Source organism: Homalodisca vitripennis, chromosome 4, assembly GCF_021130785.1.
Source record: "Homalodisca vitripennis isolate AUS2020 chromosome 4, UT_GWSS_2.1, whole genome shotgun sequence".
In the NCBI taxonomy this organism is placed as follows: Eukaryota; Metazoa; Arthropoda; class Insecta; order Hemiptera; family Cicadellidae; genus Homalodisca; species Homalodisca vitripennis.
Window position 1 is genome coordinate 20670584 of NC_060210.1, and position 15092 is coordinate 20685675.

Consider the following 15092-nt stretch of genomic DNA (forward strand, 5'->3'; position numbering starts at 1 on the left):
TAAATACGCACTTATTCTGAATTTTGACAATAAAATAAAAAAAATTCACATTCATTAAAGTTAACTTACCATGATGGTCTTCTTTAAAATAGACAGAAGGTAAAATGTGAATTTAAAACTTCTAAGTTCAAGTGCTAAGTTCAATCATACAGAGATACAGAATGAATTCACAACATATTAGAGCAACAGAAACAATACATTTCACAGAGACTGAATCTGTACTGCATCCGGTCTGAAAAGTGATAAGAGACTAGGTTAAATCCAACATCCTCTGTACAATCAATATCTAACAAAACCACAACGTTGTAAACAACCACTGGACTAATACCTTAATGTTGTCTATTTATAATTCTTTTATATATAGGCTAATCAATAAAAAAAACAAATCAAGAAAAAATTATCAATAATGAAGACAGACCAATTCAAAATTCAATTCTACCCTCATCTCAATTTATAAAAATATTAAAATGTAATTCAGTTTAAATATTTTATATTGGCTAATCATATATCCAAATCTTTAACAATATGTTATTATAATATCTATCATTTAGAAAAATGTAAGCAATTGTTATTTTGTGAAGTATCTGATGATGGAATCATTGATTCCAAAAGGCCTTGCGCAAAAATAAAAGTTATATTGGAAAATGTGTTATTCATTTATACCAGTGATATTAAAATAATACTTTACATGTTATATTCAGTAATTGCGATTGTAAAATACTTTAGATCATTACTAAAATACTGAATTCTCTTCAAAGAATTACATACAAAAATGAGTTTTTTTTAATTAAAAATAGCCTAGGAAAATTAATAAATATTTTATTTAAGAAATTATTTATTACCACAGTCGATGTTTTAAAAGGGCTGGACATAAAAATAAAAAAATATGTGATTCCACCAAATACCAACTCCACCGCGTTAGTAAAAACAACATCCTACTTAAGTAAACGTGTTATTCTTACTAGCTCTGGTACTGAAGTTGTCCCTTTAGAATCTTCAACCGTTGCAGCGTCACTGGTTGGGTCTGTACTGTCTGACGGTTCTTCAGGCTTCAGTGGATCTGGATCCTCAACTTTCACAGAATTTTCATCTTTGATGGCGGCTTGTGAAGGCTCTGGCACCTTGGTCTGCATAGGTTCTATTGCAAGTGCAGGTTCCACTGGAACCTCAATAGAGGATGCAGGGGGAGGCAGTGCATCCTCATCATCTGTATCTCCCTCTTCATCTTCATCTTCGCTCTGGTACATCTGTTAGTAGTAACAAAACTTATCAATAACACAAAATCTATACAAGATCCTTATCATCTGTATCTGCCTCTTTATTTGAGTACTGTTCACCATCTTCATCTTCGCTCTAATACATATGTTAGTAGTAACAAAACTTATCAATAACACAAAATCCATACAACATCCTCATCATCTGCCTCTTCATCTCAGTAACACTTGTGTTCATCTTTGCTCTGGTACATCTAATGCATTAAAAAACTTATCAATAACACAAAATTTATATAGAACTAAATGAACTGCTGACTTCAAGATCCTTCTACACACTGGAAGAATACCTGTATTGGGAAGATTAAAAAAAAGAAATGTTGCATTTTAACTTTATGCACAACTATATTACTCTTTTGTAAACACTATTATTGTAAATATTACAAACAGACATTATGAAACTGCACCAATGAATAAGTTGTTGGTTCCACAGGATCTGTCAAGACAATGCGACCGTGGCAACGGACTCTAGGTTGGTACTGGTATTGGAACAATGAGGTAACTCCGACACTATACGTTACGAGTCTATAAATACTATATTTTGTATTTCCGGCTTTTCTCATCTACCTCCAATACATTATCATCGATTGGGAATTTACTTCTATTGAGCACTTTTTTAACCCTTAACAATGTTTTAAAGGTTTTGTATATTACAATTTTAATCCCTACATTTTTATTTTCTAATATTTTTAATGACATTATCAACATTTAATTCTCATCTTAATCGAACAATTCATTAATAATATTAGATATTTGATGCAGTTTTTAATATTAACCCTAACAAAACTAAATAAATGTTGTAACAAATACGTTTTAATTTCACTTGTTAGTAAATATCGTTAGAATGTCAACCACTGATTATCAACTGATGCTTCTTTCAACCATATTGCTATAAAACAAATCAAATATACGCGTCACAATGAGAAGTAGCAAATGAATAAGGTGTTTCATTGCAACAGCTCTGTATCTGGAATGTTATTACAACATACCATGGTATAGAGATCTCTCTCTATAAATTATTTATTAAGTCTAAAATAAAGTTAAAACTAAAATATATCAGGAATTAAAAAATACTAAAGCAAGAGGAAGATATTAACGTACTCACTTCAGAATCAAAGTTAATTTCTTGCTCCGCATTAGCTGCCACTGCAACATATCAATTAAAGTTAGTTTTAACCTAACTTTCACTTACACAAATACTAATTTTTAGAGAAGAAGTATACAATTTTTTATTAGTAATCTCATTGTTACACCTAGAGAGTTTTCCATCCAACATAGCAATATAAGTAGAACTATAACTGTGTTGTTCATGTGATAATCATATTGGACAAAAGTAAATAAACTAATTTTGTCTAATAAAAACAATTTTATTTGAGACTAACTCGATGAGACTGATCTAATCTGGATATAGAAAGTACAAACTACTAGCCAAACATTATTTATAAGACCACAGTTTCATTACTATGGTTATTACAGTTTTCTGTACTTGAGAACATCAAAACAATGTTAACTGAGCAAACTGTTTGTTCATGCTTAGACAAAGCAGATGCAAGGCAATGCACTAATCTAGACATTGTAAATATGAACTTAAAGTTAAATATTATTTAAAAAGTACATTATTTTGTTACTTTTGTCATAAATGTATGATTTGTTGATCTTTAAGAAATAGTAATGAAAAAAATATATGAATATAATTTTAGATAATTATATTTAAAATTAATTTATCCCAGCACATTCTTTAAAATTCAAGCTTTTTTAACGATTCTTTATGTTTGAAAAACCAAGCATATTTATGACTTGTGGAGGCTCTGTAAAGTTACACACATTATATCTTGAAAATTGACCACTGATAATGAAGTAAACACTCACGTGACAGATAAGCTGTGTATTGTGTCTTAAGCCTGGTGAGCTCCTTGATGCCATGAGTGTCGGTGACAGCTGCCAACCCTGCAGTGATGCGCTTCAGGGCCAACTTCGTCATACATCGCCCATGGGCGGCCTTAGCTGCTCTCATGTACCCCTGTAACAGTGAACAGATCATGTCAAACGTTTTCTTTGCTCTCGTGTACCCCTGTAACAGCGAACAGATCATGTCAAACGTTTTCTTTGCTCTCGTGTACCCCTGTAACAGCGAACAGATCATGTCAAACGTTTTCTTTGCTCTCGTGTACCCCTGTAACAGCGAACAGATCATGTCAAACGTTTTCTTTGCTCTCGTGTACCCCTGTAACAGCGAACAGATCATGTCAAACGTTTTCTTTGCTCTCGTGTACCCCTGTAACAGCGAACAGATCATGTCAAACGTTTTCTCTGCTCTCATGTACCCCTGTAACAGCGAACAGATCATGTCAAACGTTTTCTCTGCTCTCATGTACCCCTGTAACAGTGAACAGCTCATGTCAAACGTTTTCTCTGCTCTCATGTACCCCTGTAACAGTGAACAGCTCATGTCAAACGTTTTCTTTGCTCTCATGTACCCCTGTAACAGTGAACAGATCATGTCAAACGTTTTCTCTGCTCTCATGTACCCCTGTAACAGCGAACAGCTCATGTCAAACGTTTTCTCTGCTCTCATGTACCCCTGTAACAGCGAACAGATCATGTCAAACGTTTTCTTTGCTCTCATGTACCCCTGTAACAGCGAACAGATCATGTCAAACGTTTTCTTTGCTCTCATGTACCCCTGTAACAGCGAACAGCTCATGTCAAACGTTTTCTTTGCTCTCATGTACCCCTGCAACAGCGAACAGATCATGTCAAATGTTTTCTTTGCTCTCATGTACCCCTGTAACAGCGAACAGCTCATGTCAAACGTTTTCTTTGCTCTCATGTACCCCTGTAACAGCGAACAGATCATGTTAAACGTTTTCTTTGCTCACATGTACCCCTGTAACAGCGAACAGATCATGTCAAACGTTTTCTTTGCTCTCATGTACCCCTGTAACAGCGAACAGATCATGTCAAACGTTTTCTTTGCTCTTTTGTACTCCTTTAACAGTGAACAGATCGTGTCAAACTTTTTCTTTGCCACGTCTAAACAGCATTCCTATTTCATTTAATTTCTTTATTACTTTTTGTGTACAATATACAAGGAATAATGTCACACAAAGTTATGTTAAATCAACAATGAAAACAATAAAATACAGAGAACCTGAAGGCTCCATTCTTGGACCGGTATTATTTCTTTGCTATATTGGGGATTGCCAAATAGTGTAACAAATTTAAACAGTAACATGTGTCTATATGCCGATGAGTCCAACCTTATCACACTCATAAATCTTTAAATGAAATATAAAATCTATCAAACCAAAATTTATTTTCAATTTATAATTACTTTAGCAAATAACCTTATACTTAACCCTGATAAAACTGACATTTTATACTAAAAAAAACAAACACAATCAACAGCCAATAATTATTAAAGTACATAAATACTCAAATTCAAAAAGTTAATCAAACTTAAATTTTTGGGGTTAATATTAGATGAGAGCTTAACTTGGGATGTGTACATTCTGGCCATTCAATTCTTCTGGTCTGTATACACTAAAGTCTATTTCAAAATTTTGTAACCTGGAGACTTTAAAAACGGTTTATTACTTTCATATTCACTCCCATATTTCTTTTGGTGATGTATTGTATAAAACTAGTGATATAAATTTGCAAAGTATATTAATATTGCAAAAGAAAGCTATACGCATTATGCTTAATTTACAAAGGCAAGAGTCAGTGAAACAAATATTTTCAGAATTAGCCTAGTTATTCAAACCATTTATATAATGGAAACGGTCATCGCAGTAAGGCTAGCTAATGACAGTTCACCTAAATTAGGCACTTTCCACAATTATTCAACAAGAAACCAGAATAAGTAAGCAGCCCCACAGATTAAACTAGAGTTTACTAGGGAAAAACCAACAGTTGCAGGCATTATATAAGTTGCCTATAGATATTTTATCAACAGACACTTTTCTGAATTTAAAAAAATAAGCTTAAATGGTACTTAATTGCCAGGTCATTGTATTCTTTTGATGAATTTTTCCGACAACCTTAATACTTAAAATGTACTATTTTCAACTATATTTAATTTAATACTCAATGTTGGCTAAATAGTACAAATCTAGATTAAAACACTTGAACTATTTAAGTTAGGTTATTATGTTTATTGAAACCGTTTCATGTTTGTATATATATTTGTTATGTAAAAGTTTTGAAGAAAGTTTCATTTGAATATAAAATTGTAGTGTTACAGAATGTCATACATGAGATTATGTTCAGTAATTTACACACAGTTCAAGGCAACAAAGACTCCAAGAAACAAATAGATTTGTGTGAATAAATAAGTTATTTTGAGATTGAAATTGAGTTAGAAAGACCTCATCTGTTAAATATGGAGAAATATCAATAAGGTATTTCTGAGCTCTTGTTTAAAATTTTCATTTGATTCTATTTGTTTTAAATTATTTAGTAACATTCGTTAAAATTTAAGTAATTTTTTACTTGTTCTTTTCTTAGCAAACTCTAAATTGTGGTGATTACTTTCTACAAAAGTCATTCCCCTATGTTGTATGCATGCCTATAGAAGAAATATGCAGCCCATGTACGGTCAAAATGCCTAGATTTGTAAAATGAACTTTGGAAGAATCCTTACTTTTTAGTCCTAATATGATTCTAATTGCTATTTTTTGAAGAAAAAGAATTTTATTTACATTTTTTGTGATGTAGCACCGTACAAGGAAATACCATGGGAAATATGTGAGTGGATATGTGCAAAATATATTGTTTTGAGTGTTTCTGTATCACATTAATATAACATATTATGAGCATATAAACTGGAATTTATTTTCCAACCCATCTTAGTTATAACAATAATTTAAAATATAAGAAAATACATTAGATTAATTAACCATCACTTAAAAATTTGGTTTCTAACATGTATTTCTAAACCTTTCCTTTTGTCTAACAAAATAAAGATAAAGTGCTAAAATTGATATTGATAAATATACAAGGTCTGTAAATAAAGTGATGAGACTGATTCGAAAATTTCCTTTAATCCTTTGACTGATGGGATTTTTCTCAGTAAGAATGCCCTAAAAATTGAGATTTTAAATTTTAGATTTTGTGTTTTTTATGTGATTTGGGTATACTGCAGTAGATATGTTATGAAAAACACTCAATTAAACGTTGTTGAAGTTTTATTCAAAATATTTATACAGAAATTGATCTAATTATGCACAAAAATTATTATATTTACAAAATATAGAATAAAATAAAATATTCAGCACTTTCTAATAGACATACTAAGGTACAGGTTATGTTACAAGTTACTAACAGGACACGTCTCCTAAGAAATCTTTGATGGTACGAAAGGCGCGAAAACAGTCGCACACACAAAGCGGAACTTCACAATCCCGGTGCCACGCCACTGCTCACCAACGCTGGTCTATCTGCACACGTGGCATGCTCTCTTAGGTTTGTCCTTCTTATCTGCAGGAGCGATAGTGACGGGAAAATGCTGAGCATTAAAAGTCTCAGGGGAGCATCTTAGCAAAAAATTCGTCTGTAAGTCTTTCTCGCGCCATTTTACTTAATTACACAAAAAGCTACGTTTATTTACTCATGGTAAACACAACAAAACGTTTACAACCAAGGCAGCCTGTAACGGAAAAGTGAGGTTACAACCTGTATTCACTTCACAAACAGAAAAAGAATCAGCTGATTACTTGAAACAACTGACTGAATACAGTCAAATGGCCTGAATACTGTCAATTGGCTCTGAAAGAAATAAATAAAAGAGCAACTCCAATCTAGTGGGAATGACCAAAACTACTTGACACTGTTCCTTATTTATGTTCAGCGCTGCCTGACTGTCCGTGAAAATATTAATCGTCTTGCTCCTATATCGAAGACGAAGATTCTCACGAGCACATTCCATAATAGCTGCGACCTCCGCTTGAAAGACTGTCGGATACGGACCCATAGGGACCACCACCAGCTCCCTACATGGTCCCACTCCCAGAATTCCAGCGCCTGTGCCGCTTTTTGTTTTAGAGCCGTCTGTGAACCATTCGAGCTCCGCTGGTGGAAGAGGTTTCCTTCCCTCTGACCAATCATCCCTAGAGGGTAAAATAATCCTAAAGGGTTTGTCAAAGGAAAACTTTTATGGCATCTGATCAGAGATCATGTGCAGAACATCCTCCTGTATCAGGGTGCTAATTCTGCAGTGCCCACCGCTGCAGCCCGACCAGAGTCCCATCCGCTGAAGACAGTAGGCACTCCTCCTGGCCATAGCCCAAATGACAATGTCCAGGGGGGCAAGGTTAAGACAACAGTCCAGAGCCGCGCCTGGCGCACTAGGAAAAGCCCCAGTGATAGCAAGGCAGGCCATCCTTTGTATACCCGCCAGACGAGCTACCACCGTCATGGCCTGTTTTTGGCCACCAGACGACAGCTCCGTACATTAGTGCAGGTCTGACCACGGAAACATAAAGCCAGTACAAGAACCTCGGCTTCAGTCCCCAGGGCCCACCTATCACACGACTGCATAGCATTAGAGACCACTTCCCCCTGGCAATGACCCTTTCTAAATGAGGTCCCCAGTTTAGAACCCTATCTAGGATCACGCCCAGGTACTTGACCTCAGACTTCAGCTCAACGGGAGAGCCTTTGAATAGAAAGGGACTAATGCCCTCCATCTGTAGCCTCCTGGTAAAAGCAACCCCAGCAGCCTTGGTGGGGTTGACAGTGAGGCCAACCTCATCGCACCAATTTCCCACCATGTTCATAGCAGCATTGGTCAGTTCTGTGATTGTTGTGTTGAATTTGCTACTCACAAGAATCAATATCATCTGCGTACCCCTGTGCAAAGACACCGCTGCTATTCAAAGAATTTAGCAGGTCATCCACAACCAGGTTCCACAGAAGAGGAGAGAGGACGCCGCCCTGCGGACAGCCTCTCATAGTCTTTGCACTAACACTTACTCCCATGAGGGTTGTGATGACAACCCTGTCCGTGAGCAAGGCCCTTATCCAGTCACACACCTGACCATCAACACCACGTCTTGAGACCGCATTGATGATCGCCTGAATGGCTGTATTGTCAAAGGCTCCTTCAATATCTAGAAAGACACCTATGGCTACCTCTTTTGCCGCCAGGGTCTTCTCAATCCTGCACCCCAATTGATGCAGGGCCGAGTCACGTCACCTTCCTGGAGTGTAGGCATACTGGTTAGGATGTAGAGGTCGCTCCAAAAGAGCTCCCTCCCAAACAAACCTGGCAACCATTTTCTCCATGGTTTTAAGAAGGAAGGAGGACAGGCATATCGGCCTGAAAGACTTTGACCGATCCATGCCTGTCCTCTGCTTCGGTATGAACACTACTCTGGACATTCTCCAGGATAGTGGGATGTACCTGAGAGCCACGGAGGCTCTGAACAGTCTGCACAGCTGGGGAAGGAGAATATCCAACCCCCACTGCAAGCAAACCGGTCTCACCCCGTCACCCCCAGGAGCTTTGTAAGGACTGAAAGAGTTGATAGCCCATTCAATCCTTCTGATGGTCACAATACGGTGCGCCAGACTCCACTGCAAATGGGTGGCGCAGCCCGCATGTCTCCCCTCACTGTCGGGTGGTTGATTACCCTCATGAACAATACAGTCTGAGAAGTGTGTTCCCATCATAACTTTTAGAACTACTTCCGGTTCAGTAATGTAAACACCTTGATAATCCTTGAGACTACCAAGCGGCGAGATAGGATTCTTTGTTAGTAGCTTTTGTAGCCTTGAACAACCCTGCACACTGGGTGCGGAAGTGGCGGGGTCTTCATACCCCAACACATGTGCCAAGCCAGAGCGTCCACGAAGCACACGCACAGCCACCTTCTCTCTTCTCAAGTGCTGTATTTTCCATGCACGTGCACCTGGGAACTGCCTGATCCAAATCTTGTCTTCTTTGATAATTCCGATCAGGCTGAGCTGATCTGGCGGGCTTTCAGTAAACTATCCCACAATATTTAATTTTCTTTTCCTACTACTCTCACCTGTCGGGTAATCTTTCCAACAATCTATCTTAAACTATTCTAAATCTAGTTTCCTTCTGTATCCAAGCCAAGGTGGAACAGCATATGCCGAGGGCTGCGTGATCAAGGGAGAGCTTGGTTGTAAATATGCGAACTCTGGATACCTGGCGACCTCCAGTTTAAACCTAGCCTTCCCCAAGTAGAGCGGGACAATGCTTGGGGTGACCTTTAGATCTCCGCTACAATGAGTACAGAATTTAAAGACAACCAAACAAAACCAGAGAGCTCTTGTAGCACTCAAAAAGTGAATGAAAATTCACGAAACACAGAGGGATTGATGATGGGCTCTGACCCTAGCAATCCTGAACAAACCCAAAAAACAGGCGGACTTCCTAGTAGAAGTCCAAAAGCCTCCGACTCGGTCAGAGTCGAAACCGATGAAGAAGATGCAATACTGGAGGGCGATCACCAGAAGGAAGAGGGAGCAAAAGTCGAGAGACAGCTCCCAGTACTGCCTAAGTTAAGTAGAGCCGCCAGGAAACGCATGGTCTGGTTTCGAAAAAGAGGGTACTCCCAAGAAGAAGCCAGGGAATTGGCCCTAAAACCAATTCCAGAAGAAAGAAATAAAAAATTAAACAAACAAAAGGAGGGAAAGAAACCAAAAAGACCTCACTCTGATGGATCCACTCCGGAGGCTCATCAGAGGAAAAAAACAAAGAACGAAGGAAATCAAGGGGAACACAAGGAGCAATCTGGACAACCCCAGAAACCTTCCTACAAACAAGCGGTAGCTGGTATAAGGGTGGGGGTTTTACACTCCAATTTTCCCGAGACCCTACTCACAACGGAACAGATGGAGAAGATCCAGAGCTTCATCCTGGAAGCTATTGTGGAAGAACAGGAGGGTCCCTACTCTCCAAGATTCTACGGTATCAACAGGAGACAAGTGGTTCTAATCTTCACCTGCGAAAACACCGAAACAGCTGAATGGCTTAAAGGAAAGCAAGACTCCCTCAAGCCTTGGGAAGAGGCCAGTCTGAGGATTGTACCAGAGGAAGAAATCCCTCGTGCGAGAATTGCGACTGTCTATCTTCCTGATAGTACACACGATACTACCGACAAGATAATGAAGCTCCTAAAAGGACAAAACAAAGAGCTATCTGTCGGAGAATGGAACGTTCTGCGTAGAAGCGACGAGGAGAAGTCTGTTCTACTCACCCTGGCAGTCGACTGCGCTACAGCAAACAAGCTTGAGAAGGAAGGTCCATGGATCGGCTACAAGTTTGGAAAAGTTCAGCTTAGACTGAAAAAGAAACACCAAGGAAACACAGAACAACCCACAAGGGAAGAGGGGACTTCAGAGAAATCTGAGACGGTCACCACAGAAAAAAGCACCACTGAAGAGATGGAAGTGGAGGAGGCCACGAAGGTGTCAGAGCAATCTGTACATACCTTACCTGAAAGGTCTACTCCACACGCCAGTGCAGCGGTCGAAGATGATAAACCAACCTGTTCTCTCTTCTTGAAGAGGGGACCTTCTCTCAAAGGACCATCCGTCTCGGCTCGAGGAAGAAAAGGGGACAAAGTCTCCAAGCAATCCAAAAGAAGAGACGGGGATGGACCACCTGGGGGAGGTGGGAAAAAGGCGTAAGTATGCGCCTAATACAGATAAACCTACACCATGCAAAGGGCGCAACTGACATCTTGGGAAGAAGGTTTATCTCAACAGGCCTGGATATCGCCCTAATCCAGGAGCCTTGGATCAATAGAGATTGCATCAGAGGACTGACGACTCAGGTAGGTTAATCTCATTTATGATCGAACAATTGGAAACCCAAGAACTTATATTCTAACTTCAAAACTAATAACAGCCTTTCCGATTACAGATCTAATAACAAGAGATCTGGTGGTGGCTACAGTGAAGGTGGCTTCACTGCAAGGGGACAAAGAGGTTACTATAGCCTCAGCCTACTTCCCCAACCCGTCAACAAGCTGCCCACCGAAAGAAATAGAAAGACTATTGCAGAGCTGCAGAGACAGGGGTTCGGCCCTCAATCTCAGCTGCGACTGCAATGCTCACCATACGTATTGGGGAAGCACAAACATAAACAAGAGAGGTGAGGAACTTCTACAGTTTATGTTCAGCAATGACCCAGTGTTAGAGAATAGAGGGTCAAGCCCAACCTTTATAACTAGAAATAGGAAAGAAGTCCTAGACATAACCCTATCTACAGGACTCAAAAACATAAATATTGAAAGGTGGCACGTCTCCAAGGAGGCCTCACTATCGGACCACTGTCCAATTAGGTTCGACAGGGTTAATTAGGTTAATGTACGGAGATAGGGGAAAGATACGTGACCCATAGGGTTCCTAAATCTACCAACTGGAGAGGTTACAGAGAGTCCCTAGCAGAAGAGTTGGAAGAAATAGGACCCTTTCAGAAAAATGAATTTGAATTAGAAAGGTCTGCACAAATAGTAGAGCAAGCTATAATAAAGGCCTACGAGAAAAACTGTCCTCCCAGGCAAAACCGGTTGAAGAGGGATGTGCCGTGGTGGACTGGGAGGTTGGAAACAGTAAGAAACAAAACGAGGAAATTATTAAAATGGGCAAAAAGGACAGACGATTGGCTCCCTTATCTACAGGTCCAAAATGAATATAAAAAAAAAACTTAGAACGAATAATAGAAGAACCTGGAGGAATTTTTGTAAAAATATTAACAATCTTTCCGAGGCATCCAGGCTTCAAAAAACTCTCCAAACGGAGCATACTAATCCTATGGGGACTCTAGTAAAGGACAATGGAGACCTAACAATGAACAGGAAGGAGACCTTAGAACTACTTCTGGAGACACACTTCCCGGGGGGTCAGCTAACTCGTAATGAGGATACTTATTCTCTATATGGGGGGGATCCAGTCGGGAGGTGGCAAAAGCCAGACAGTTGTCTAACAGACTATTCACACACAAAAGAATTAAATGGGCGATAAGATCGTTCAAACCATTTAAATCTCCTGGGGCAGATGGAGTTTTTCCAGCCCTTCTTCAAGAGGGGCTGGATATTTTATTAAATACCCTTAGCATTCTATTTAGAAGCAGTTTCGCCTTAGGATATATACCAAAGAACTGGAGGATAGCACTAGTGGTGTTCTTGCAAAAAAATGACAGGGATCCAACAAAACCCAGTTCGTACAGACCCATAAGCCTAACCTCCTTCATGGTGAAAACTATGGAAAAAATAATAAATAGACACATAAGGGACGTAATATTACTGGAACACCCGCTTAGTCCCACACAACATGCCTACATAGAAGGAAAATCAACCACCACTGCTCTCCACAGTTTAGTGAGAGAGGTGGAGAATACCTTCGAAAAAAAGGAAGCCCTAGTCAGCGTCTTTATGGGCATTGAAGGAGCTTTCGACCGAGTAGCATATCAATCCATGGAGACTGCGATGGAACGTTTTGGAGTTTCCCCAGACGTATTCAAATGGATAGTAGCCCTCCTAAAAAGCAGACATGTGAAAGCTAAGTACGGGGACGAATCGGCTGCGATCACGGCCCAAAGAGGCTGCCCCCAGGGGGGAGTCTTGTCTCCTCTCCTGTGGGCGATGGTAGTGGATGATCTCCTAAGAAAAGCAGAGAAGAGGGGAATAAGGCTACTATTTTATGCGGACGACCTAGTGCTTATGATTAAAGGGAAAAACATAGGCAGGCTGGAACGCCTAATACAAACAGAACTGAACTTCATAAGCAACTGGTGTCATGGGGAAGGTCTGCGGATCAACCCATCAAAAACTAATATGATTACCTTTACCAGGAAAAGGAAATTCCAGCTAGCAAAACCGGTCCTGGAGGGAATCAGCATTAACCAAACAAAGGAAGTGAAGTATCTGGGTTTAATCCTGGATGAAAAGCTCACTTGGAACTCCCATATTAGAAACAGGACATCCAAAGCAATAATGGCCCTTGGGGCCTGTAAGAGACTCTTTGGATTTAAATAGGGACTTAAGCCCAAAATGATATATTGGATTTATGAAACCATAGTAAAACCAATGGTCACATATGCTGCTTTAGTGTGGTGGCCGAAGGTCGAACAAACAACAGCTGCAAAAAGGCTACAGAGTCTTCAAAGGTTAGCTTGCTTAAGCATCACGGGAGCAATGAGCTCCTGCCCAACACTAGCAATGGAAGCGGTCCTGGGTTACACTCCTCTTGGCCAGGAGGTGATGAGAACAGCTGCGATGAGTGCAATGAAGCTTCTAGGAACAAAGGTAATAAATGCTACCTCCCTAGAAGGCCACATGAAGATATTGGAAAATTTTCCTGAGGCTGAAATGCTAACCAAAGTATCTGATACTATGGTTAAGAAATACTCCTTTGAAAAACCATACACGGTCTCTATCGGAAGTAGGGAGGAATGGATTAAAAGGGAGGCCTACCCTAAAAAAGGAGCCCTAAAGTTTTTCACTGATGGTTCACTCCTAGACTCTAGGGCAGGATATGGAATACATGGACCTGGAGTCGAAATGGCTGTGCCCCTAGGAAGACATGCCTCAGTTTTTCAGGCGGAGGTCATGGCAATAGATTCATGTTCCAGAAGACTCACACAGTTGAGGACAAAAGGATTATCATACCTAATACTCTCTGATAGTCAGGCTGCACTGAAGGCACTGGATACCTGTTCGATTGATTTGAAAGCGGTCTGGGAATGCAGGAATGCTCTAGCAGAGCTAGCAACAAATAACAGAGTAACACTCGGTTGGGTGCCGGGTCATGAAGGAATTCATGGGAATGAAAAAGCAGACATCCTCGCCAAAAAGGGAGCAGAATCCACATTGGTGGGGCCTGAGCCAGGTTGTGGGATAGCCTTCTCCAACATTAAAGCTCTGGTCAAAGATTGGGAAAAGAGGAAAAGATACAAGAATTGGAGTAGAGCCTCGGGTTTAAGAATATCCAAAATGTTTATCTCTCCTTATGCAAAAGGGTGGATAGCTCTCCTAGACCAGAATAAGGAGGATATAAGACTGATATTAGGGTTGTTGACGGGACATGGCCCTCTGAGGAAGCAACTTTTGAAGGTAGGCTTAGTCAGAGCAGCGAATGTAGACTCTGTGGAGAAGAGGAGGAGTCATCAGAGCACATTTGGTTGGATTGTCCTGCCATCGTAGAGACTAGGAAAAGATACTTGGGAGCATATCTCCTCAGCCCCAAGGACGTTAGAGAACAGGAGCCCTTAAATCTGATTGGTTTTTGCAAAAGCCTCGGTTTTTGAGGGCACAAATTAAAGTAAGGGAGGCGCAAAGGTCCTTTTAGGACTAAGTGCGGGGACAAAGTGTCCTCTTCCCTCAGAAGGAAAAAAAAAAAAAAAAAAAAAACCCTGCACACTATCGATATCGGTGCAGAGCTTCTTCCAGACTAGCCTCTTAGCCGTACGAACCTTGCGGTTGTATAGTGCAAGAGCCTCGTGGTAGGTCTCCCAAGTGCCCCAAGTTTTGGCTCTACTGAATAGAGCTCTGACCCTCTTCCTCAAAGAGGCTAGTTCAGAGCTCCACCAGGCTACCTTTGATCTATTCCTATTGATAACCGGGCAGCTGAGTTCGAAGGAGCCCACAATCGCAGAAGTAAGACTGTCGGCAGATTCGTCAAGCTGCGCCGTGCTGTGAATCCGTTTCCCATTATTGGAATCAGACTCTAGCTGTGCCCATTGTTAACGCTATGACCTAAAGGTCGGCGCAGCTGGCAATCGTGTTCGCGGCTACTGATAGATTATGCGCCAAATTCAAATCTATTGTGAAACTCGCTGCAAAC

At 40.0% G+C, this 15092-nt stretch overlaps 1 protein-coding gene across 5 annotated transcripts in view; it reads right to left on the minus strand.

Annotated features, from left to right (window-relative positions):
* The window catches only part of LOC124359021, a 197808-nt gene that overhangs the window by 154748 nt on the left and 27968 nt on the right, over positions 1–15092 (minus strand). For all 5 annotated transcript variants that reach the window (XM_046811368.1, XM_046811367.1, XM_046811366.1 and 2 more), the window contains exons 4-6: positions 3141–3291; positions 2377–2417; positions 963–1247 (exon numbers count right to left, since the gene is read on the minus strand). In XM_046811368.1, coding sequence (XP_046667324.1) covers positions 963–1247; positions 2377–2417; positions 3141–3291 — 477 coding nt within the window. The remainder of the gene's footprint in view (positions 1–962; positions 1248–2376; positions 2418–3140; positions 3292–15092) is intronic.